Genomic DNA, 26,540 nt, shown 5'->3' with positions numbered 1-26,540 from the left:
AGAAATCGTGCTCCGGCAGCGAGGCAGCAGCGGGAGGCCCCATTAGCTAAAGTGGTGCTTCAGGTTAAGAACAGTTTCAGGTTAAGTACGGGCCTCCGGAACGAATTAAGTACTTAACCTGAGGTACCACTGTACTTGCTTTGTACCCAGAAAGCCCTGGTTTCGGTCCCTGTCCTCTCCAGTTAAAAGTATCAAGAACTGAGGGATGGAAAAGACCTTCTGCTCAAGACTCAGGTGAGATGCAGCTAGCCAGAGGAGGTTAAGTTTCCCCAGGATGGTGCCTCTCAGATTTTTTCGGACTACAACTCTGAGCATACCAGCTAGTGCCAGTGAGGAGCTGTAGTTCAAAATGTCTGGAGGGCATCATGTGGGGGGAAGCCTGGGAAGTGGCCCCTTTGGCATTGTGCCCTCTCTAGGGGCCCTCTTACTCCAGGCCCCACTGCTGCCACAAACAGTCCCACCATTTAAATTTCCCACAATGCCCCAGGGCAATGCTGTGGCAGGGGCAGCTGGGGAAATTCAAAACAAGGCCGATCACCTGATGTATTTGTTGTTGCTGTTTCTAAGGGGGTGCCCAGGGCGTGTACCAGTCAGCTCCTGGGGTATTGGCAGCTGCCCATGGGTGCCAAGTGGTGACATTAGACCCGTTTCGACCTAATACAGTGGTACCTCGGGTTACATACGCTTCAGGTTACATACGCTTCAGGTTACAGACTCCACTAACCCAGAAATAGTACCTCGGGTTAAGAACTTTGCTTCAGGATGAGAACACAAATCGCGTGGCGGCAGTGGCGGGAGGCCCCATTAGCTAAAGTGGTACCTCAGGTTATGAACAGTTTCAGGTTAAGAACGGACCTTCGGAATGAATTAAGTACTTAACCTGAGGTACCACTGTATGTGGAAATCCCAATGTTGCAACAGGATCGCAGACATACAAAAAACACATACAGCTCATGGTCAGTGATTCTATACTTCTAGTATTATTATTATTTTCTGCATCAGTCCACAAAAAGTTCTGCCCATGGGCAAATGGGCACCAGCTCCAACTTTCCATGAGCTCTTTCCTCCACGAAAAGATTGGCGTGCCGGTGTGGCAACAGAGCCAGATTTAGGGTGGCGCGGGTCGTTTCCCCACACAGGCCGACGAGCCAAGGGGGTGCAAAACTGAGAAGATCCACAATTGAGAAGATCCACTTGGGGGGCGCCACATTTTGGCCTCACGCAGGTTGCCATATTACGAAAGATTTTCCAAGTCCGCCCCGGTGGCAAGTCCACAGCTTTGCCAGCATTGGTGTTAGCGTCAGGCCAATCCATCTCTCCCGCTTTGGGGCTGCATACATCCTAAACAGTCCGCCAGAGGAAGTCCAGGAAGAAGGTCTTCATCTTTGGTTCCTCCTCTCCTAGACGGGCCTCCTCTCCAAAGAACGAAAGGCAAATATGGCTGGTTTACACAGGCCCGTTGGGTTGGTGTCTGTCAGGCTGTGACAAGGTTTGGTAAAGCAGGGAGCGGAGGAATCTGGGATATGAGTCCTTCTCCATCAGGCCGTATATGCGTCTCTGAGCCTGTTCGAAGCACGAACGAGTGGGTAGCAAAATGTTCCGATTTGTGATGTCTCTGGTCTGGCAGTCAAGGTTCACCTGCAAACATGAGATGGAAGCGGTCAGGTTACATGCCAGGAAATGGTTATTGCTACAGCGATTTAAACAATGCCTAGCACACAGGGAACCAGGCAGAGGGCCTTCTTGGTAGTGGCGCCTGCCCTGTGGAATGCCCTCCCACCAGATGTCAAGGAAATAAACAACTATCTGACTTTTAGAAGACATCTGAAGGCAGCCCTTATTATTATTATTATTATTATTATTATTATTATTATTATTCAGTCATAGCTGCAGGGGAGAATTGGAGCACTGAAAACAGGCATCTGTGGGTCGGGATGGAGAGGCGTGGCCAAAACGGCAGTAGGATACCAAAGGTAGCGTCAAGCAGGGAGTTGGGAAAAATAAAAATAAATTACTAGGTCCGGATTAACTCATAGGCAAAGTGCAGTGTAAAGCAGAGGTGGAGAACTGGCAGGAAGATGATTTGGTGACTTGGGTCACATCCAACACCATACAGTCAAACCACATGACTTCCCCCCCAGATGACGATGATACATTCATATTCCACCTCAAGGTGCTATACACCTGTGATGGGATGATGAGCTGCTTGTGCGTAAAATCGTAGTCCCTCAGAGTTTGTTCAAGTCCACAAACCTCTGTCTGTGACGGAGCCCCTCAGACATGGCTCCTCTAGTCACTCGCAGATTCCGACAGTGGCTGCTTTCGGAATCGCTTCCAACATAAAAGCTCCTTAACGGAAACACGTCTTCTGGACTCGCGGCGTGACAGTTTCCGGCGAGGAGTAGGTGTCCCTACAGGAGGTCCAGAAACCTCCCCACTGTTCTCGCTGGACGTTTCCCTGAGCTCTCCCTCTTGCTCGCTTTCCCTCAGAGACCCACCTCTCCCCCTGCTGGTTCCTGCTTCAGCTGCTGGGTCTCTCCCAACCTCCGTGAGCCCTTCCACCACCTGTCCCTCCGATGGCAGTTCCCTGACATCCCCCTTCTCCTCCTCTTCATTTTTTCCTCACAACGATCCTGTGAGGGAGGAGAGATAGTGACTGGCCCAAGGTCACTCAGTAGGCTACTTGGATGAGTGGCGATTCAAACTCTGGTCTCCCAGCTCCTAGTCCAGGACTTTACCCACACCATTACAGTGTAGGGCCGGCGCAAGGTGAGGCGACCGCCTCAGGTGACAGAGTTCTGCGGCACAGCAGATCCCGATGCCAATCTTTCTCCCCCACTCCTGTTCCTGATTCAGAACTTCCCTGACCCGTTCTTCCCTGGCGCAGAGGGGGGGGGGGTGCCATGTCAAGGTCTGCTTCAGGTGGCGAAATGTCTTGGGCCAACCCCTGGTTAAGACAACCTCACCCATCCCTCTGCCTCCACCTCAGAAAAGAAGACCAGCTCATTCAAAAGGCATTTTGGGTGAGGGTAGTTTTGGAAGCGTGCTTATCGAGCCCAGTTCTCTTACCTCTTTGGGGGCATGGATGGTGACGTATTGGTCATAGATCTTCTTGGCGCTGTCCTGGAGTTTGTCGCAGCCTCGCAGCTTCCGGTAGTCTTCGCACGCTAGCCAGAAATCCAAATTCTCTTCGCTGAACTCTGACTTGAGGAAAGCGTGGAAGACAGACCGTCCATCTGCAGGGAAGAGGGATGGAGGAGTCAGGGGTTTCCCCTCAAAGAATCCAAATTATTTTATTGGAATAAAGGGTGCAAATGCTTTAGCTGAGATTTCGGCATTGCAGCAGGCTGGACTGGATTACCCTTTAGGTTCCCTTCCAGCTCTACAATTCCACGATTCTATGAAATTTCTGTACATACCGTATTTTTTGATATATAAGACGCACCTTTTCCCTCCTAAAAAGTAAGGGGAAATGTGTGTGCATCTTATAGAGCGAATGCAGGCTGCGTTGCTTTCGCTGAAGCCAGAACAGCAAGAGGGATTGCTGTGCAGCAATCCCTCTTCCTGTTCTGGCTTCAGGGATAGCAGTGCAAAGCCTCTTCAACAACATTTGATTCAGAATATTTTTTTTCTTGTTTTCCTGCTCTAAAAATTTGTGGTCAGGTGAGTCTTATAGAGCGAAAAATACGGTAATTGTTTTCTGCTTCGGATTTTCAGCTCTTGTTTCTTGGAAAGGGAAAATGGGAGGGATAGTATTTCTATGTGGATAAAGGGTAGTAGGCAAATGTAATCAATAATAATTTTATTAATTTAATAATAATAATAATAATAATAATAATAATAATAATAATAATAATAATAATAATATAACATAATATGCTGTGGCAGCTTTTCTAAAGACTTTTAGTGGTTCTGAACCACACACTTACATGGATGAAGCAGTAACTTTTCCAGAGATTCAGCCCATTCTTGCGCCTCCTCAGCAGTCGGCCTATAAGAGAGAAAGTGTCTGAGCTACTGGGAACCAGCTGCCCTCTGAGCCCAGAAGCAATTTGGCCAGAGTTGCATAAGGCCTCCCAGGTCCTACTCTTCACAGCATGGACTGGGGAACCTGTGGCATTCTGGATGTTGTTGGACTACAGATCCCATCTTGCCTCGCCACAGGTTGGTGGTAGTTGCACTAAAGGAACGCTGATACAGTGGTGCCCCGCAAGACGAATGCCTCGCAAGATGAAAAACTCGCTAGACGAAAGGGTTTTGCGGTTTTTGAGCTGCTTGGCAAGACGAATTTCCCTATGGGCTTGCTTCGCAAGACGAAAACGTCTTGCGTTTTTTGCAAGTTGGTTTCCTTTTTCTTAACACCGTTAATACAGTTGCGACTTGACTTCGAGGAGCAACTCATAGAACGCGGTGTGGTAGCCTTTTTTGAGGTTTTTGGTGATTTTTGAAGCTTTCCCAAAACTTTTCTGACACCGTGCTTCGCAAGACGAAAAATTCGCTAGACGAAAAAACTCGCGGAACGAATTAATTTTGTCTTGCGAGGCACCACTGTATTCTTCTGTGAACTCCTGTGGCGCCTTCAGAGGGGAACTTCAGGGCACAGGTCTAGACTCCCACTCGGCAAAATAACCAGAGCCGGCTTGCTGCATTGTGAGGCAAGGGAAGTAATGCGTATTGCTGTCTCAAGAGGGCCACTCCTCTTAAGATCATTAAGCCATGGGCCATTTTTGATAACTGCACCACAGCTCAAATCTCCGTCTCTATCCGGCCAACCCATAATTCTACTAGATTCACTCGCAGAAATCAGGCAGATAATCAACAACATCGAGACGAACACACATTGCCTGCACTGCAGACCACTCTTAAAAGAGATTTGGCCCCAGACCAGATCTAAATGGCCTATAGCTCTTCCTGGAAGAAGAGGTTAAGTGGACGGGTTAACAAGAAGGATTAAAAATTAAAAACGAAAAACAATGTGATTCATTGCTGGCTTATTACAAATATATTTTCCCCATTACTAATCCATCTCCTCCCCACGCCCCTCCACCTCTTGATTTAAAAAATGCCTTCCTTTGCCATTTCCGTCCAGGTACTTAGTAGGAGGACTAAGAGCTTTCCATGGAATCATAGACTTGCAGGTTTACACCCTGTTATGCAGGACCGGTCAAGTTGTGCAGATGCCCGATGATCGTCTTCCAAAGCAACTTCCCTATTCTGAACTTAAAAATGGAAAGCGTAATGCCGGTGGTCAACAAAAGAGGCTTAAAGATGCTCTCAAGACAAATCTAAAAAAATGTAGTATAAACACCAACAACTGGGAAACACTGGCCTGCGAGTGCTTTAGTTGGAGAACAGCCTTTAACAAAGGTGTCATGGGCTTTGAAGATGCTCAAAATCAGGACGAAAGGGAAGAAGAAGAAGAAGAAGAAGAAGAAGAAGAAGAAGAAGAAGAAGAAGAAGAAGAAGAGTAGTAGTAGTAGTAGTAGTAGTAGTAGTAGTAGTAGCTTGGATTTGACATCCCCCTTTATCACTACCCGAAGGAGTCTCAAAGCGGCTAACATTCTCCTTTCCCTTCCTCCCCCACAACAAACACTCTGTGAGGTGAGTGAGGCTGAGAGACTTCAGAGAAGTGTGACTGGCCCAAGGTCACCCAGCAGCTGCATGTGGAGGAGCGGGGAAGCGAACCCAGTTCACCAGATTACGACTCTACTGCTCTTAACCACTATACCACACTGGGGAGAAATGTGCTAAGAGGAAAGCACGCTTGGCAAACCCTCACCGCGATCAACTCCCGCCCGGAAACCTATGTGCCCACTGTGGAAGGACGTGTGGATCCAGAATTGGCCTCCACAGTCACTTACGGACTCAGTATTAAAACTGCGCTCATGGAATACAATCTTACTCTGCTACCAGCACTGGTGATGCAATGGTGTACACCTGGGGCAGCAGGCTTTTCTAGGGGGACGGGCTAGTATGCACGGCTCTGTCCTGCAACAGAGGGGAGTAGTCCAGGGAGGGGCTTATGAGAACAAGCCAGGGCTGCTACTACTGTCCTGGCCCAACATCTCCCACATCTCTTCGTCTAATGGTAGGGCCTGCCCTGACAGAGATACAGAATAATAACTGTATGGTCCACTGAAGTCTCACCCCCCCCCTCACAAAGAAACACACATACACACACACAATTCTTGTTAGAATAAGAAAGCTAAATTACCTTAGGGATTGAATTTCATTACCCCCTGAGCTCCATAACCTTAGGAAGTTTCTTTTATTTTTCCTCCTTTTGAAAAGAAAGAAAGAAAGAAAAAGTAAATAAAATGCAAAGAAGAAGAAGAAGAGTTTGGATTTGATATCCCGCCTTTCACTCCTCTTCAGGAGTCTCAAAGCGGCTAACATTCTCCTTTCCCTTCCTCCCCCACAACAAACGCTCTGTGAGGTGAGTGAGGCTGAGAGACTTCAGAGAAGTGTGACTGGCCCAAGGTCACCCAGCAGCTGCATGTGGAGGAGCGGGAAAGCGAACCCGGTTCCCCAGATTACGAGACTACCGCTCTTAACCACTACACCACACTGGCTCTCGACACAGTGGAAGCCAACCTTCAGATTGGTGTGGGGCCTGCCCCCCCCCCCGGGGGGTATTCTGCAACACATCATTGATGCAACAAGAGTGCATTAGAGGTGCATTTATATTGGCCCATCTGCACATTGTTTCTCTTTCTTAGTTGCTCTGCGGTGCTCCTCTGATGTTAGTGTCCAGGGAGCGACTCCTGAGCTTCTGTGCAACAAAAGCAGGTTGTGGGAAACAAACCAGAACATTGGGTACAAAAAGTTACAGGATTGCATCAGGAAGCTATGGGCCATGCACCAACTGGAAAAGAAGTAGTAAGTCCAACCCAAGACATTTTCAGGCAACGAACAGTATTGAAAGGTGGAGCAGATGAGCCATTGGCCTGATCCTGTTCTTATCTCAGTAAGTCCTACAAAGTAGATCTACAGTATTACCCCCATTTTCCACATGTAAGGCAAGATTGGAACTTTATCAGAAAGAGGTGTTAGAATCTCTTTAGCATTTTATAGCACCTTTCCCTGCAGAAGTGCCTCAGTAGATACCGTATTTTTCGCCCTATAGGACGCACTTTCCCCCCTCCAAAAATGAAGGGGAAATGTGTGTGCGTCCTATGGGGCGAATGCAGGCTTTCGCTGAAGCTTGGAGAGCGAGAGGCATCGGTGCGCACCGACCCCTCTCGCTCTCCAGGCTTCAGGAAGCTATCCGCAAGCCTTGGGAGCCCGGCGCGACTTCCTGGCTCCTAGGCTTGCAGATAGCGGCCTGTTCTGGGGGCTGGGGTCGGGGGAAGCTCGGGGGAAATAATTTTTTTTCTTTATTCCCCCCCCAAAAAAACCCCTAGGTGCGCCCTATGGGCCGGTGCGCCCTATAGGGCGAAAAATACGGTATGCTCTTTTGGTCATCTTTACAACAACCTTGAAAGGTAAACTGCTAGCATTTATCGTTGCCGTCTTCCGGACCTGGGGGCTCGGGGATTGTTGTCTGCATTTGTTCTGTCTTGAGAGACAATGGACTGTGCCTACAGGAGGTGAAGCCAATCTGCTGCCTTAGCATCACCAAAGTGACCTTCCCTGGGGCGCAAGCCTGGGCAGCGTGTCTGGAGTTCTTGGGCTGCCCAGATGACAAGACTCCCCTCTTGGCCTTGCTGATGTGGTCCAAAGGAAAGCAGAGCAACAACATTTTGCTCTGTATTTGATTTTGATATTTGGTTGGAAGCCGACCAGAGTGGCTGGGGAGACCCAGACAGATGGGCAGGGTATAAATAATGAATTATTATTATAAATTATGATAACATTTGGCACCAACTTGGCTGCAGGAGTTGCCAGAAGGAGGCTTGGAAGGCACCATCCAACAGTCTTAGGGACTCTGCTCTGAATTTGTGTAAGATTTACTCTTTAGTCTTTTCTTCTCCTGAAGATCTCCCACAAAGCAGTGGAGGTTTAAGAACATCATCATCATCATCATCATCATCATATAATAATAATAAAATTTTAATTATATCCCGCCCTCCCCAGCTGAAGCTGGGCTCAGAGTGGCTAACAATAAAAGTAACACATCATTCTAAAATCAATTCATTCTAAAATCAATTCAAAATCAAATTCATGGCATCCATTGGGCTAGAGTTCTGTGAGGATTACCAAAGGAGGGGGTCAGGCTGTGCCCTGGCCAAAGGCCTGGTGGAACAGCTCTGTCTTGCAGGCCCTGCGGAAAGATGTCAAGTCCCGAAGGGCCCTAGTCTCTTGTGACAGAGCGTTCCACCAGATTGGGGCCACAGCTGAAAAAGCCCTGGCTCTGGTTGAGGCCAGCCTAACCTCCCTGTGGCCTGGGACCTCCAAGGCCATCATGGTTTTCCTTCTCCTAGATGGGCTACCTTCCCAGGTTGATGAATCCCATATGCCACTCACTTCCCTCTACAGCACATGCAGAAACAGCCTTCTTGACCACTGGACCCACTATTGGGTCCTGTTTGCTCAATCCGCTGGAGCCCTAACTCACCAAGGGTTGAAGGCCCATTGGCTGCCTTCACCTGGCTTAGCCGGCCAGATGAAATTCTGCAGGCTCAGGAATACAGTTGTACCTCGGTTCTCGAACGGAATCCGTTCCGGAAGTCCGTTCGACTTCCGAAAACGTTTGAAAACCAAGGTGTGGCTTCCGATTGGCTGCAGGAGCTTCCTGCACTCAATCGGAAGCTGTGGAAGCTGTGACGGATGTTCAGCTTCCAAAAAAAGTTCGTAAACTGGAACACTCATTTCCGGGTTTGTGGCGTTCGGGAGCTGAAACGTTCGAGTCGCAAGGCGTTTGAGAACCAAGGTATGACTGTAGTACCCAGCAAGTCGAAGGAGGAGGTGAGATTTAAACAAGGATCTGGAAGATTATAGCTCTGCTTTTAGTTACTCAACTCACCGGCGGCGTTTTTGCCTCTGTTGTGCCTGGCAGTTGCTGTCACCTTCTGATCCCAGATCCGATTCCACACTTGACGCCAGAGACTGAAACACAGAAACAAGAGTTCAAGTTCTGTGATTCCCCAAGAGACCCAGGGTCCCACAACCACTTCCAGAGGCCATGGGATTTTATGCCACTCCCTGAATTTCACTGAATTCAGGGCTAGAGTCACCTCACCTTACGCACAGGGCCCTCTTTATATCTTGAGATATAAAGCCCAGACATGACTGGGAGTGGCCGCCGAGACCATATAACATCGGTCCTGAAAAACCTACATTGGCTCCCAGTACGTTTCCGAGCACAATTCAAAGTGTTGGTGCTGACCTTTGAAGCCCTAAATGGCCTCAGCCCAGTATACTTGAAGGAGTGTCTCCACCCTTATCGTTCAGCCCTCCACCCTTATCGCTCAGCCCAGTATACTTGAAGGAGTGTCTCCACCCTTATCGTTCAGCCCAGACACTGAGGTCCAGCGCCGAGGGCCTTCTGGCGGTTCCCTCACTGCGAGAAGTGAAGTTACAGGGAACCAGACAGAGGGCCTTCTCGGTAGTGGCACCCACTCTGTGGAATGCTCTCCCATCAGATGTCAAGGAAATAAACAACTATCTGACTTTTAGAAGACATCTGAAAGCAACCCTGTTTAGGGAAGTCTTTAATGTTAGAAGTTTTTATTCTGTTGTTAGTGTTCTGTTGGGAGCCGCCCAGAGTGGCTGGGGAAACCCAGCTAGATGGGCGGGATATACATATCATGATTATTATTTAGGTTCTCAAAACATTTAAAGGGGGGGGATGGGCCCTCTGTAAAGGTCATCCAAGACAATTCTCCTTAATATATAAATGTTGTTACAGTGGTACCTCTGGTTAAGAACTTAATTCATTCTGGAGGTCTGTTCTTAACCTGAAACTGTTCTTAACCTGAGGTACCACTTTAGCTAATGGGGCCTCCCGCTGCCGCCGTGCGATTTCTGTTCTCATCTTGAGGTAAAGTTTTTAACCCGAGGTACTACTTCCGGATTAGCTGAGTCTGTAACCTGAAGCGTTTGAAACCCAAGGTTCTACTGTATTGATTATTATTATTCAATCAGTGAGTCACTTAACTCACAAGAGGTTTCAAAGACCCATCCCCTCACAGCACTCTCAGCCACAGGAGTCAGTTAAGCTACAATGGCATAAGCAAACCTACTAGACAAAGGACTTTGCCTCTCAGATCCTTTGCATCACTTATTAGTCTCTGGTCCCTCTCTAGAGAACACAGGAGTCCAGGCTCCCAGGCCCTTTGGTATAACCCTTCCTTGGTAATGAATTATCAGCTTTCTATTTTGCCTCGGGATGTGCTTTTCTGTCTCGTTCTCTCTTTTTTTTCACTGCAGGAAATTCCAGAGATTAAAACCATTGGGAACAAAGACACTAAAATATTTATACAACCCAGCTAAAATAAAATAAAATCTGGGCTCGCAGTTTCTCCTGGAAGTGGTGTGCGGTGGCGGGTGAGTTTGTGGAAAGAAGAAAGATGGACGTTAAGCAACAAGTAAGAGGACCTTAAGGTCCATGAATAGTCATAGTTTAGAGGTCCCGGGCCCTAAGGAAGTCAGCCTATCCTCCACCAGGGCCAGGGCCTTTTCAGTGATGGCTCCGACCTGGTGGAATGCTGTCCCATGAGACTAGGGCCCTTCAGGATTTAACTTCCTTCCGCAGGGCCTGTAAGACAGAGCTATTCCGCCTGGCCTTTAATTTGAACTTAGTCTGATCTTTTATTCCCCTTCCTTCCTTCCCTCCTCACCTTTTTATGAAGATTACCCGCTCTGGGATCCCACAGCTAATTCTCCCCTGGTCTCCTCACTGGCCCAAATAGGACTAATTTAGCCAGCTAGCCCTGGTGATCATCTAATGTCTATTGGATGGATTTCCCCCCTAAATTGATTTTTGAATTCTGAATTTATTGTTATTCACGTTTTATACTGCACTTTATGCTGTTTTTTGTTGCATCAATTAAGTGTTTTAAATTTGTTGTTAGCCGCCCTGAGCCCGTTTTTCTGAACCGGGAAGGGCAGGGTATACATAAAAATTTATTATTATTATTATTATTAACAAAAGGGCAGTGACGTGCGAGGAGGAGTAATGGCCGCCCACTGACTTTGTTGGACCCTCCGAAGAGATTCCTCAAGTGCTGCTTGGCCGCCGCAACTCTCCCTCTGAGGCGTCGCTCTTTCCTCAAAGACTTGGGGGACGGCAAGCTCCACCCGCTTCCTGTTTTGTCCACCACCTCGGTCTCCCCTGGGCATGGCACCCCCTTTTGGTCCAGGCGGCCCTCGCTGCGGGATCGCCACACCCCTCCGGGGTCTTGCAGGGGGATCTGGAGGCAGGTGGACACTTCTTCGCCCTCCAAGAGGATGCTGGGAGGGGAGGGTTTGTCCTGACTGGCAGCCTCCTGGTCACCCCCGGACTCCGACTCCTCGAAGCTCTGGTGCCGGCTTCGGAGGGTGCTCCTGTGCCAAGGGAAAAAATCGCAGTCTACCAGGCAGCCTTCGGAGCCACATTTCTGGAGGGGGCTTAGCATCTGTGTGTGAGAGAGAGAGAGCAAGAGAGAGAGAGAGAAATTATGGCTATTTTGGTTTAAATGTCCAGTAGCCCAACTACTTGGGACGCGGGTGGCGCTGTGAGTTAAACCACAGAGCCTAGGACTTGCCGATCAGAAGGTCGGCTGTTCGAATCCCCACGACGGGGAGAGCTCCCGTTGCTCGGTCCCTGGTCCTGCCAACCTAGCAGTTCGAAAGCACGTCAAAGTGCAAGTAGATAAATAGGTACCACTCTGGTGGGAAGGTAAACGGCGTTTCCGTGCGCTCCTCTGGTTCGCCAGAAGCGGCTTAGTTATGGTGGCCACATGACCCGGAAGCTGTACGCTGGCTCCCTTGGTCAATAAAATGAGACGAGTGCTGCAACCCCAGGGTCAGTCACGACTGGACTTAATGGTCAGGGGTCCCTTTACCTTCACCTAGCCCAACTACTAACCTACAAACAGCTCAGCCGGCCTGCTTTTATAGGCAGCCGGCGGACAACATTGTAACAACAACAACCCAGGGTTTCCTGCATAAATTAACTGATGTGGACCTGAGTGAAAACTATATACACGATACCCCTGGTGGCCAGGGTCAGAAGTTCAACACATAACATAACCAGCCCTACAAAGAGGTGAGCTAGGGAAGAAGAGTTTGGAAGGAGAACGGTTGAGAAAACTGAGGGGAAAGGGGAGAAGGACGAAGGATAGTATAAGCAATTTCAGAGAATTCTATGGTATCATCATCATCATTATTTATTGAGTTTATATACCGCCCTATACCCAGGGGTCTCACAGAATAAAATCAAGATACAAAACCACAAAATACCTAATAAAAACAACAACCCAATAGCTCCGTCCCCATAAAAAACACATTTTAAAAGGAAATAGGATGTCAATTGGATCAACCAAAGGCCTGGTTAAAAAGAAACGTTTTTGCCTGGTGCCTAAAGGTGTATAAATGAAGGCAGCAGGCGATCTTCCCTGGGGAGAGCGTCCCACAGACGGGGAGCCATCGCAGAGAAGGCCCCGTTCTCGTGTTGCCACCCTCTGATGGGCCATGCAAATGCTTTATACAAAACATGAAAACAAGGAAAGCTTTAGTCTTTGCACAAAACAGGGGTGCCTTTAACCAGGAGTTAAAGGGACGACCAAGGCTGGGTTTACACAACAATTTGAAAGAATCGTCCAAAGCATTGTATGCACATTTTCTAATTCAGTATTTGTCAAGCTTCCTATTTCTTGGGGGTGGGTCTCCACATGAGTGTCTCTCTTCTTTTTGCCACAGGGCCCCTGTGAACTCCGGAGGATGAGGGGAAGTTCCTACAGAGTGCCAGGGGCACGTCAAGTCTTCACACTCTCTAGATCGCCAGGCTAATGGCCAGTCAGAAAAAGATGTTATTTTGAGCCACTCAAAATTTTGAGCCACCCAGGCTCTGAGCACCTTCCTCTCTTCACTTAAGCTACAATCCAATGCCTAATTTCCTGGGAGTAAGTAATCACCCCTGGAATCGGTGGGGATTACTTTTGAGGAAATGCGCAGAGCATTGCGCTGTCAGGCAATGGCCTGCAGGGATCCCATCCATTTGCTCTCAAGCTGGGAATCTCTCCAAGGCAGAAAATATCTGAGAGAAGCTCATTAAAGAATTATCTGGCCGGGACTTGGCATCAATGATGGAAAGGCATGTGGGGATGAATTGTATTCCTCTTGGTCATGGGTAGGCAAACTAAGGCCTGGGCCCAATCGCCTTCTAAATCCAGCCCGTGGACGGTTCGGGAATCAGTGTGTTTTTAAATGAGTAGAATGTATCCTTTTATTTAAAATGCATCTCTGGGTTATTTGTGGGGCCTGCCTGGTGTTTTTACATGAGTAGAATGTGTGCTTTTATTTAACTTGCGTCTCTGGGTTATTTGTGGGGCATAGGAATTCGTTCACTTCCCCCTCCAAAATATAGTCCGGCCCCCCCCCCCAAGGTCTGGGGGACAGTGGAGCGGCCCCCTGCTGAAACAGTTTGCTGACCCCTGCTCTTGGTGCACCCACCCTTTATTACCATCGCTTTCCAGAATATCACCTACGTCATAGGCAACTGTACTGAACAGCAACAGGGAAGGCTGGTCGGTTAAGCTAAATGGGGGTGGTGCCCCACCAACCCCAGCCTGGGCTCCCACCTGCCTGCCATCTTACAACCAGTCATGGGGGTGACAACAATCCCATGACTGCAATCACAGCTCAGGAATTCTAACATCCACTGCCTGTTTTCTCCTCCTCCTTCAACTCAGGATTGCCCTTGCAGAACATAGCAGGGAGCAGGTGGAAGAGAATTCAACTCTTCCTTGACTCCACCAACTGCCCAAGCGGAACCAGTCACCAGAAGTAAGGCCAAAGAAAGGGGATAAGATCAAGGCTGCCTGTGGAAGATGCTTCATGGCCAAGCAGGCATTTGATCTGGAATCATTCCAAATCATCACTCCCTCCAATCTTCATCCAATCTAGTTTCTGGCCTGGTTTTTGCCCGTGAAACAACATTGGTTGTCCTGACAGGTAACCAAGGCTAGGACGAGGACCTCAAATCTTTAAGCAGGGGCCTTACCCAGACACCCTGTTTCCGGACCATTCGCCCCGATTTGCCAGCACCAAATTCACACAGAGGTTAAAAAGCAATGCTATTTTTTTCATAGAATCATAGAGTTGGAAGAGACCACAAGGGCCATCGAGTCCAACCCCCTGCCAAGCAGGAAACACCATCAGAGCACGCCTGACATATGGTTGTCAAGCCTCTGCTTAAAAGACCTCCAAAGTAGGAGACTCCACCACACTCCTTGGCAGCAAATTCCACTGTTGAACAGCTCTTACTGTCAGGAAGTTCTTCCTAATGTTTAGGTGGAATCTTCTTTCTTGTAGTTTGGATCCATTGCTCCGTGTCCGCTTCTCTGGAGCAGCAGAAAACAACCTTTCTCCCTCCTCTATATGACATCCTTATATATATTTGAACATGGCTATCATATCACCCCTTAACCTCCTCTTCTCCAGGCTAAACATGCCCAGCTCCCTTAGCCGTTCCTCATAAGGCATCGCTTCCAGGCCTTTGACCATTTTGGTTGCCCTCCTCTGGATACGTTCCAGTTTGTCAGTGTCCTTCTTGAACTGTGGTGCCCAGAACTGGACACAGTACTCCAGGTGAGGTCTGACCAGAGCAGAATACAGTGGCACTATTACTTCCCTTGATTTAGATGCTATACTCCTACTGATGCAGCCCAGAATTTTGTTTGCGTGCAGGTTACATGACACTGAGCGATGTCATGGTTGCCCAACGCTTTCAAGTGCATCTTCCCACACTTTTCTGACCACAAAAATCCCGCCGTTCCAGTTTGTTTTGGAGGCGGGCAGGCAAACATTTTTTTCAAACTGCATTAAGATGAGTCTGGCCATTGGTCCACCTAGCCTACACTGGCTGGCAGAGGCTCTTCAGGATTTCTAGCTGGGATCTCTCACAGCTTTTCCTGTAGATACCAGGGATTGAACCTAGAATCTTCCGTATGCAAAGCCAGATACTCTGCTGGTGAGCTATGTCCCTTACATTCCTCCAAATGCTATAGCTTGAATTTGCTGGTATATGATGGAATCATACCAGCAAAACAGTGAAGGAACCAGCCAGACCATCTCTGTGGAGAGTTGAAGCCAGTTCTCAATACAATCCAAATAACTTTATTGTACTAGTCATTGGAGGGACACGGGTGGCGCTGTGGGTTAAACCACAGAGCCTAGGACTTGCCAATCAGAAGGTCGGCGGTTCGAACCCCCACGACGGGGCGAGCTCCCGTTGCTCGGTCCCTGCTCCTGCCCACCTAGCAGTTCAAAAGCACGTCAAAGTGCAAGTAGATAAATAGGTACTGCTCCGGTGGGAAGGTATACAGCGTTTCCATGCACTGCTCTGGTTCGCCAGAAGCGGCTTAGTCATGCTGGCCACATGACCCGGAAGCTGTCTGCAGACAAACGCTGCCTCCCTCGGCCAATAAAGTGAGATGAGCACCGCAACCCCAGAGTCGGTCACAACTGGACCTAATGGTCAGGGGTCCCTTTACTAGTCATTGGCCATGACAAATGTGAACCAAAAATGAATACAGTAGATGCTTGGGTTGCGAACGTGATCAGTGTGGGATGCACGTTTGCAACCTGCAGCAGCTCGTCTGCGCATGTGCGGGTTGCAATTCGGCATTTCTGCGCATGCGCAAAGCGCGACCTAACGCTTCTGTGCATGCGCAACCCCCAAAACCTGGAAGTAACCTGTTCTGGTACTTCCGGGTTTCAGCGGGTCCATAACCCAAAAAAGCGCAACCTGAAGCGTCTGTAACCTGAGTTATGACTGTACAAGCAAAATGGGGTCGAAGCTGGTTAAAGCATACTTCAGGGCAGGACTGGGGGACCCTTTTGGACCTGGGGCCCAGATCTTTATCTGCCCTCACCCCACTGACCAACTTTGACAGGTGGACTGGACAACTCGCCTTGTAATCGTGTGATGTTGTTAAGAGACCACATGATTGACAGATCTGATGTCACACCCACCTGCCAGAATCCCTTCCCAGTGACATAGCCAGGCCATAGCTGTCAACGTTTTCCTTTTTTTAAAAGGGAAATTCCCTTATTCCGAATAGGATTCCTCGCAAGAAAAGGGAAGAGTTGACAGCTATGAGCCAGGCCCATGCTTTGCAAGCCTCCTTCATGCTGCTCCTTTCCACCTCCAATGGTGAGTGGGCAGGTAAGGAATGCTATAAATCCTACAAATAAATCCTACAGATAAATAGGTTTTGTCATAAACTTCCAGGCTCTTCTACAGCAGAACCTGAAGCGTTGGCGCATGTCTTCCCATGGCTCCCCTTACCAGCTACGCTCCCACCCCAATTAATGTGGTAGTGGGGGCATTCAGTGAATGGTATGACGTCATTCTTCTGCAAGTTTCCCTGCTCTCCCCTCTTTCTCTCCAGACTCAACTTCACTGGTTGCTATTGCAGGACAGTGTGGCGGTTGTGTTATACCTTTAGTAACCCTACACTTTACAGAACGAGGCAGGGGACACAGCCTCTTCCAGACAGCCTGTTTATGGAGCGTGCATTTGGATTTCAAAAGCCGCTTCGCGGTAAAAAGAGCCCCAAACCCACATTAATTGCACAACCTGATGATTATCAGCTTGTAGTCAGAGAGAGATAGGCTTTTTCCACTGGCAGCAGCAACACTGTGGAATGTCTTCCCTGCCAATAACCAGGAGACTTCATCTGTTTAGGTCTAGGACATAGCAGTTTGGACAGGCACACCTCCCCCCCCCCCCGATTTCCTGAACCTCTTGCGTTTTATTGCTTTTAATGGCTGTTCTAACTCTTTTTATTGTTTGCTGTTTTTATGGGCTTATTTTATTGTACGTTTTAATGGCAGATCTTTTTCTTTTTTTATGTTCAGATGAAATTGCTTAACTGCGTATTTTCATTATGTGCGTTAATGTTATCTGCCAGTTTTTCTCCTTGTTTAAATAAAAAAATATATAACACACACACACACACACCTTCTACCTGTAAAACTGTAGAGAGCTGCCACAGCTTTGGGGGTGCTTTTTGGGAGAGCTCTCAGCTTGTCCCCTCTGCTTATGGCTGCAGCTGCATCCTGTATTGTGGGCACAGCAGTCGAGCCAAATTGACATTTCTGGTGCTGTGCTTGCACCAGGCTGAACTATCTCCTGTCAGCCCCCCTCTCAGTAACCAGGAGTGACGCACAGCATTGAGAAGCCGGAAGATCAATGCAGCCTCACCAGCAGTATCCCACCGGTGTCGCCCCACTGACTGCTACTATGCTTATCTTACTGTTGAGGTGGCCAATAGTGTGAGTGTCTAAAAAATTCCCATTGGTCTGCCCTCTGCAGCCTTCCTGGGTGTGCGGGAGAGAAACCCTCCCATCAGACTTTTTCAGATCAGGAAGCGCAGGCACCAGGGGAGGCTGCTGAACACTGGAGAAATGTTTAGTTGGAAGGGAGAAACACACCCGCACCTTCAGGTCCCTCACCAAAACAAACTAAGTTCAAGACCCCACCCCTCACACAAGTAATAAAGAAACACTAAAGCTGGAATTAAGATTGCCGGAAGAAATATCAACAACCTCAGATATGCAGAAAACACAACCTTGATGGCAGAAAGTGAGGAGGAATTAAAGAACCTTTTAATGAGGGTGAAAGAGGAGAGCACAAAATATGGTCTGAAGCTCAACATCAAAAAAACAAAGATCATGGCCACTGGGCCCATCACCTCCTGGCAAATAGAAGGGGAAGAAGTGGAGGCAGTGAGAGATTTTACTTTCCTGGGCTCCATGATCACTGCAGATGGTGACAGCAGCCACGAAATTAAAAGACGCCTGCTCCTTGGGAGAAAGGCGATGGCAAACCTAGACAGCATCTTAAAAAGCAGAGACTCTACCACTGAGCCCTTGCCAACAAAGGTCCATATAGTAAAAGCTATGGTTTTCCCAGTAGTGATGTATGGAAGTGAGAGCTGGACCATAAAGAAGGCTGATCACCGAAGACTTGATGCTTTTGAATTATGGTGCTGGAGGAGACTCTTGAGAGTCCCATGGACTGCAAGAAGATCCAACCTATCCATTCAGAAGGAAATCAGCCCAGAGTGCTCACTGGAAGGACAGATCCTGAAGCTGAGGGTCCAAGACTTTGGCCACCTCATGAGAAGAGAAGACTCCCTGGAGAAGACCCTGATGTTGGGAAAGATGGAGGGCACAAGGAGAAGGGGACGACGGAGGACGAGATGGTTGGACAGTGTTCTCGAAGCTACCAGCATGAGTTTGACCAAACTGCGGGAGGCAGTGGAGGACAGGAGTGCCTGGCGTGCTCTGGTCCATCGGGTCACGAAGAGTCGGACACGACTAAACGACTAAACAACAACAACAAATTAATCCTCAAGCGCCCTGAGAAAGGGGAAACAGAAGCCTCTTTCACAGGGAAACTGGATTCTTTCTGAGGGGTGCCCTGGGGACTTTAAAAGAGAGCAGCTTATAAAAACCAGATCAAATTCAAATGGTATCCAAAGTCTCCTCTCTTGCTTATGATGCCTCAGAGAATGGCTGCCAGATCATAAATGGGCATTATGGTTTGACTCGGTAGCAGGAAGCCGTATATGCTCGTGTCCTGGAGCCTCCATTTTGGCCAACTGAAGTCAGGAATGTTTTCCCGCCTCCTTTTAATCCTGTTGTTTGATTTCCATCATTCTTTAAGTGCAGCGCGGACAGGCTCAGCTTGCGAGACATTTCAGATGTGGTGGACTGATTTAGTGGAGAGGAAACTTTTAAATGTCGATGGTACTCTTGGTCTCTCATACACCCTCAAACACAAACAAACATGCCCGCCTGCCCTGTGTTCAGTTCTTTCTGGAAGATTCTTTGGGTGAAAGATTTGTTCACCTTTTGGCAAGGGGACTAAGTATTGCCCCTGGTGGGAGGGAGGGAGAGAATTTTTACCTCAGGACAAATTTTACCAGATTAACTGTTCACAGTGTATGCACAGTTGTACCTCAGCTCCCAAACGCCTTGGGAGTCAAATGTCCTGTCTCCTGAACGATCAAAAACCGGAAGCGAGTATTCCGGTTTTCAAACTTTTTTTGGAAGCTGAATGGCCGGCGCGGCTTCCACTCTTGTTTCCAGTGTGCCTGCGCAATCGGAAACCAATTGGAAGCCACAGACTTCCGGAACAGATTCTGTTCGAGTTCCAAAGTACGACTGTATATGTACATTATTATCATTTTACTACAGTATTGTTATTATTTCCTTTTAGTACCACCTTTCACCATCACGTCCCAAGGCAGGTGGCAGAGATTTAGAATTCCATATTAAAAACAGTTGAAGCAAATTACGGCCACAGAAATGGAATGTGTCCTGGAAACCCCCCCCCCAAAAAAAAACCCCAAGGCAGAGAGGTGTGTCTTCTTCAGCATAGAGCGGAAACGATATAATAAAGGTTGCAGATGCAATTCTGTGGGGAGGGAGTCCCACAATATTGGGGCCACCAACACCTGAACTGTTCTGGGTGGGGGAACCACTAAGATGCCCCCCTTGGACCAAGTGCGTCTACTTTATAGGGAAGGAGGAGTCTTTCAGATATTTAGGGCCCTATGTCATTTAGGGCTTTAAACAATAATGTGACAGCAGAGGGAAGGTACTGGCCTGACCTCTGGTCACCTGTGTCATACTGAGACAGGCAGGAGAAGGGGTGAGTAGGAGGAGGAAGAGACGACACAGTGGAAATACACTGGGTTGGCTGCCTGACCCCTCCTGTTCCCCATCCCTGTATACAGCAGCAACATGAGCAATGGGAGGTCAAGTGAACGACTGCCCACACAGCCATATGCTATTGCATGTGTGGGAAATACAAACACGAGTGTGCGCACACACAGACAACATTGCTTCCAATAGGATGTCCAACACACACACACACAAAAACACCATGGGAGATACCAGACGTTGTCTATCCACCAACAGAATGAAGAACCGTTTGTGAAATAAAACGGTTCTTGTGGAGCTGCAGTCTAAACCACGGAGCCTAGGGCTTGCCGATCGGAAGGTTGGTGGTTCGAATCTCCGCGACGGGGTGAGCTCCCATAGCTCAGTCCTTGCTCCTGCCAACCTAGCCGTTCAAAAGCACGGCAAAGTGCAAGTAGATAATTAGGTACCGCTCCAGCGGGAAGGTAAACGGCATTTACATGTGCTGCTCTGGTTCTCCAGAAGCGGCTTAGTCATGCTGGCCACATGACCTGGAAGCTGTCTGTGGACAAACGCCGGCTCCCTTCGCCAGTGAAGAGAGATGAGCGCCGCAACCCCAGAGTCATCCGCAACTGGACTTAACGGTCAGGGGTCCCTTTACCTTTAACTGTGCAACCTTTGGAAGACAACTAAAGGCAGCCCTTTTTAGGCAAGGTTTTTTTTTTTAAAAAAAATGCTTAATGTTTTATTATGGTTTCCTATATGTTGGAAGCCACCCAGAGTGACTGGGGCAACCCAGTCAGATGGGCAGGGTAATAATAATAATAATAATAATAATAATAATAATAATAATAATAATACATAACAACAACAACCACCACCAGGGTTTTTTTTCGGGGGGAACCTACAGGAATTGAGTTCCGGCACCTCTTTTTCTAGAAAAATAGCACTAATAATAATAATAATAATAATAATAATAATAATAATAATATACTTCTCTCCCCTGCCCCCATGGCAACACCTGTGCCCCACAATCTGCTCCTGACTCTCAGGAGCAATTTTAAGGAGGCACATGGGGTGAGATCCTAAGAAAATAAGATAAAATGAATCCTGTTCCCGCTGCTTCCTGTTCTCACAGTGACCCGCAAGCAGAACAGCAGCTCAACAGCTCCTCTCCATGCTTCTGTGGTTTCCAGCAACTGGTATTCGGAAACATATTGCCCCTGACAGTGAAAGGGGGAAGTCCCATTGCACAGGCAGACTTCCACTCAGGCAATGTTGGCTCTCGTTCCGTATTATTTACATATCCATTCGTTATATTTATTAGCTGCCGGATAATGTAGATTCACTAGGTAACATAAATGCAAAACTAAGTAAAAGAGTGTGTACATATATACAGTGGTACCTCAGGTTACATACGCTTCAGGTTACAGACGCTTCAGGTTACAGACTCTGCTAACCCAGAAATAGTGCTTCAGGTTAAGAACTTTGCTTCAGGGTGAGAACAGAAATCGGGCTCCGGCGGCGCAGCAGCAGCGGGAGGCCCCATTAGCTAAAGTGGTGCTTCAGGTTAAGAACAGTTTCAGGTTAAGTACGGTCCTCCGGAACGAATTAAGTACTTAACCTGAGGTAACACTGTACACACACACACACACACACACACAAAACAGCAGTTAATTCAGTATACATCGTCCACGCGAAAAGCCAAACCAGCACAAAAGAATAAAGGAATTGCCAACTTACCACAACTTACGTTTACAGATCAGAAAAGCTAAAAGTTGAAAAGTTAAAAAGCACCATCTCACCCGCTATTACACAACAGAGGTAATGTTTTAAAATGACTGTACAGCGGAGTCTGTAACCTGAAGCGTCTGTAACCCGAGGTACCACTGTAATAAAAAAATATTTAAAACAGTTATGCAAAAGCTAATGAAATGCCTGAGGAAAGTGTTCCGCAACCAGGGAGCCGCCCCTGTAAAGGCCTCAGACGCCATTTGGAGGAACAGCAGGATACAGAATCATAGAATTCGAATCATAGAGTTGTGGACTTGAAAGGGACCCTGAGGGTCATCTAGCCTGACCCCCTGCAATGCAGGAATCTTTTGCCCATCGTGGGGCTCAAACGCACGACCCGGAAAATAAGACCCTCATGCTCTACTGACTGAGCTACCTGGGCAAATAAATAAATGTAACAAATAAATAAACGCAGCACAGACCACTCGCTCCTGGAATCCGCTCTATATGGCGAAGAGCTAGAGTTCATTGGTAGAGGGCAGAATTTGGTAAATGCCTATCCGTCCCTTTCCCCGCAGAGTTCACAACAATGTGCAACTAGCCCAAGGTCATGCCTGACAGTGGATTTGAACCCAAGTCTCCCCCGTCCTAGACCAAACTATACATACTGCAGGTCCTTGCATGCAGAAGATGCGAATGGGTCTTGGGAGGACCCTGCCTGAGACCTTGGAGACACACACAGACACACACATATTGGTGGGAAGGTGTTGCCATCCCCTATACAGTCATAAAGGTAAAGGTAAAGGTAAAGGTAAAGGTAAAGGTAAAGGGACCCCTGACCATTAGGTCCAGTCGTGACCGACTCTGGGGTTGCGGCGCTCATCTTGCTTTATTGGCCGAGGGAGCCGGCGTACAGCTTCCGGGTCATATGGCCAGCATGACTAAGCCGCTTCTGGCGAACCAGAGCAGCGCATGGAAATGCCGTTTACCTTCCCGTTTACCCCCTATTTAACTACTTGCACTTTGATGTGCTTTTGAACTGCTAGGTTGGCAGGAGCAGGGACTGAGCAACGGGAGCTCACTACGTCATGGGGATTCGAACCGCCAACCTTCTGATAAGCAAGTCCGAGGCTCTGTGGTTTAACCCACAGCGCCACCCGTGTCCCTTTATACAGTCATACCTTGGGTTACATATGCTTCAGGTTGAGCGTTTTCAGGTTACGCTCTGCGGTGACCCGGAAGTAACGGAATGTGTTACTTCTGGGTTTTGCCACTTGCGCATGCACAGATGCTCAAAATGACATCACACGCATGCGCAGAAGTGGCGAATCACAACCCGCATGTGCGTAAACGCAGGTTGCATTCGCTTCTGGTTGCGAACGGGACTCCGGAACGGATCCTGTTCACATCCAGATGTACCACTGTAACATGCAGCTTGGCTCACTTGCTTGAGTCGCCTGCGCAGAGTCCTGCCCCATAGCCATCTGTCTGTGGTGCACCTGTTCGCAGCTTATGGCACCGTGGTTTACCAGGCACACGGCACACTGGTTTGCCATGTCTTGGAGGACTTGGGTGGTGCACCCGCCCTCCCCAAGCGGGTTGGGTTGGCAAATCCGTGGCTGGAAAGTAATCACTGGTAATAAACGGATGCGCATTCCGCATTCTGCCGTGGCTTTTCCTCTTCCTCGTCCCCTCGCCTTTCTGGGACAAGCCAGCCTTCTGTCGCTACAGGGAAAGAAGAGTTAATGCATGTGTGTACCCCACGGGACAGCAAAAGGTCAGGGACGGAGTTTCTGGCTTATGTCTCTGCCAAGACGTAAATCATGCGCTTGCAGAAAAGTCGAAGCAGGGAAGGGAGAAGCCCAGCGCTGGTGCCCTACAAGCCTGCCTGCCCTCTCTCCTTCCCATAGCTGTCAACGTTTCCCTTTTTTAAAAGGGAAATTCCCTTATTCCGAATAGGATTCCTCGCAAGAAAAGGGAAAAGTTGACAGCTATGCTCCTTCCCCGTCTTCATCCAGTGCGCATGGGCACACAGCCCACTGCCAAACCGGCCCAGTCCTCTCTCCCCATCCCTAGAGGCTCTCTCCCCAGAGCCACTCATTTCGTCCATCCGTCCATCCACCCTGAAAGGTCGAGGAATGTCCGGAACATCAACAACCACTGAAGGAAAAACCAAGGGGGCCATCTGAAGGGACTGCGATAGAAGAGGCTTTTCCTTTGCGGCAAACTTGGGCATGGGCACATCAGCCGGCTGGGACACTGCAAGGATGGGAGACGAGGAGGGTGAGGACTGAGAGAGGGAGAAAAACAGCCCCCACCCCTCCAGTTTCATACCCTTCAACATTTCTCCGATGAAAATATGGGCATCCTATTCCATAATTATAATAATGATATTAAATTTGTTGTTAACACCCCATCCATCTCTCTTGGTTGCCTCACCCACTCTGGGCAGCTTCAAACATATATAAAAACATAATAAAACATTAAACATGATTTTTTTGTGTGAAAAACAAACACTTCTCTATACAGTGGTACCTCAGGTTAAGTACTTAATTCGTTCTGGAGGTCTGTACTTAACCTGAAACTGTTCTTAACCTGAAGCACCACTTTAGCTAATGGGGCCTCCCGCTGCCACCGCGCCGCCGGAGCACGATTTCTGTTCTCATCCTGAAGCAAAGTTCTTAACCTGAGGTAATATTTCTGCGGAGTCTGTAACCTGAAGCGTATGTAACCCGAGGTACCACTGTACAGGGCTGCCTTCAGATGTCTTTTTTTTTTTGCTTTCCTGCACTCCTTGATAATAAATATGATAAATAACATACTCTCCAACATTTCTCCGATGAAAATAGGGACACCCTCCTCCATAACAATAATAGTAATTATAATAACTTTATGATTTATACTCCACCCATGTGACTGGGTTGCCCCAGTCGCTCTGGGCAGCTTCCAACAAACAAAAACATAATAAAACATTTTTTTAAAAATTCCCTATACAGGGCTGTCTTCAGATGTCTTCTAAAGGTTGCCTAGTTACTTATTTCTTTGGCTCAGGGGTTGCATAACTGCAAACCCTCCAACATTTCTCCAGTGAAAACAGGGACGTCCTAAGGAAAAGCGGGACATTCCAGGATCAAATCAGAAACCGGGACAGTTTCCAGGGCTGTCCTTGGAAAATAGGGATACTTGGAGGGTCTGCAATTTGTGGGGAGCAAGGATTGCACCCACAATCTGTACCTTCCAGGAACAGTAGTTTCGGGCAAGCTTTTTTTTCTAGCTGGGCAGAAAAGTCTAAATGGGCCTTAGGTGTTCGTTTTTCCGGATTTGCAACTGGGTGCTACTATTCAAGGTGTTGCTCTTATTATATAAGGCACTTAATAACTTGAGAGCAGTTTACTTACTACATCGCCTTGCCCCACACATGCCCAACCGACCGCTCCAGTTGGCGGGATTGGCACTACTGGAGGTGCCTACATAATATTTCCCCGTAAATTTCTGAACTGCCCTTCATCCGAAGATCGTAGGGCAGTTTACATTATGAAAGCACAAAAATGTGCAGGATAATAACAAACATAAATGCTAAGCCCCCCCCTCCCAATAGTAGCCGTTCTGCTTTTGTAAGTGTGGCAACGACTGGGCTTTGGAACTCCTTGCCACTTGATATTAAGCAGACAGCTTCGCCGTACCCTTCTCGCACCAGCTAAAAGCACTCCTGTTTAGACAAGTCTACCCAGAGGATTAGAAAGTTGAGGTAATTTTAATCCGCTTTAGTATTTTAAGTTTTGTACGTTTTAAAGTAAGGCTTCCTTTCCTTTCCTTTCCTTTCCTTTCCTTTCCTTTCCTTTCCTTGTTTTATCTTTTCGTAAACCACTTTGAGGGTTGTTGGGGTTTTTTTGTGTGTTTTTTTAAACAATCAAGTGGTGTGTAAATTTTCTGGAATAAATAAATAAATATTCTGGGGAGGGGGGGTACTGTTTTCATTGCATGTCTGCAAATCGCCTTAGCACATATCTAAACTGTGAATAATAATAATAATAATAATAATAATAATAATAATAATGGTGACAGTTCTGCATTTCTGCATTTCTGTTTGATGTAAAAATATTATCTGATCTCAGTCTTTGAGAATGGGGAGAGGGATATGGCAATGTTGAGATGGAGGGAGGGAGGGATAGATTCAAAAATGGGGACAAAACTGGGGTCACAGAGATTTAAGAAGGGAAGCTAGATGTGTCTCTGACAGCAAAGGGGTTTTTTTAAAAAAAAGAGTATTCAAAGTGCTACAGCTGCCATCCTAAATCAAATAGGATATCCTTCTGAGTAAACGTGGCTAAGATTGTGCTGTTAACAGGATTTGCTGTGGCTCAGGTATGGACCACAATAAATCATTTGCCTCTCAAAGTGCTGGAAGATTTCCACCCCACCCCCCGCCGCCGCCCACTCCTAGGCAAAAAAAGAATGAGGAAACTGATTCAATAAAGATAATCAAAGTGTACTGACACTGCGTGCCTGTCATATATTTACAAAACACATAAAGCATGCTCCCCCTTTCCAAAGAACCGTAGTTCACTCCTCACAGAGCTGCTATTCCCACCACCCTTAACAAAACTACAGTTCCCAGCCTGGGGGGTGGGTGGGGCAGGTTTTGCCTTAAATGTGCTGTGTAGACGCAGCCTCCCTGTCCGTCTCTGTCTGTCTTACATGAAGAACAGTGAGGCAACTGATTCCCTCCAGACAAAGTATACAGAGAGTCAGCAAGAGAGAGCAATTGATTGAATCAGGCTGGAGAGAAAGAAGAAAAGACAGAGAAATAAATAAACACAGGCTGGCACTGGCTTTTCCTGCTCACCTTTCTGTCTCTCACTCGTCTGCAGTCTTTTCCTCTTCCTTACTTTCTCTCTTCCCCACACTTCCCCTCCTCTTCTGGGCCACAGGAGCAGCCAAACCTCCGCCAGCTAGTTCCTTTGCAGCTCTGAACAGCCTAGTGCTCAAGTCAGCTCCTCCCTCAA

At 47.9% G+C, this 26,540-nt stretch overlaps 1 protein-coding gene across 1 annotated transcript; it reads right to left on the bottom strand.

The window, feature by feature from the left end:
• Window positions 1-964: 964 nt before the first annotated feature.
• LOC309525107 (regulator of G-protein signaling 3-like) lies at window positions 965-26,540 on the bottom strand. Its single transcript, XM_082210504.1, has 7 exons — window positions 26,381-26,540; window positions 11,136-11,558; window positions 8,966-9,048; window positions 6,215-6,280; window positions 3,930-3,991; window positions 3,070-3,236; window positions 965-1,638 (listed from the first exon to the last, which is right to left on the bottom strand). The coding sequence occupies exons 2-7, from the start codon at window positions 11,556-11,558 to the stop codon at window positions 1,447-1,449; spliced, it is 993 nt and encodes a 330-aa protein (XP_082066630.1). The 5' UTR covers window positions 26,381-26,540; the 3' UTR covers window positions 965-1,446.

This window comes from Podarcis vaucheri (genome assembly GCF_965113315.1).
Source record: "Podarcis vaucheri genome assembly, chromosome: 2".
NCBI classification, from domain to species: Eukaryota; Metazoa; Chordata; class Lepidosauria; order Squamata; family Lacertidae; genus Podarcis; species Podarcis vaucheri.
This window is presented reverse-complemented; position numbering and strand designations above follow the sequence as displayed.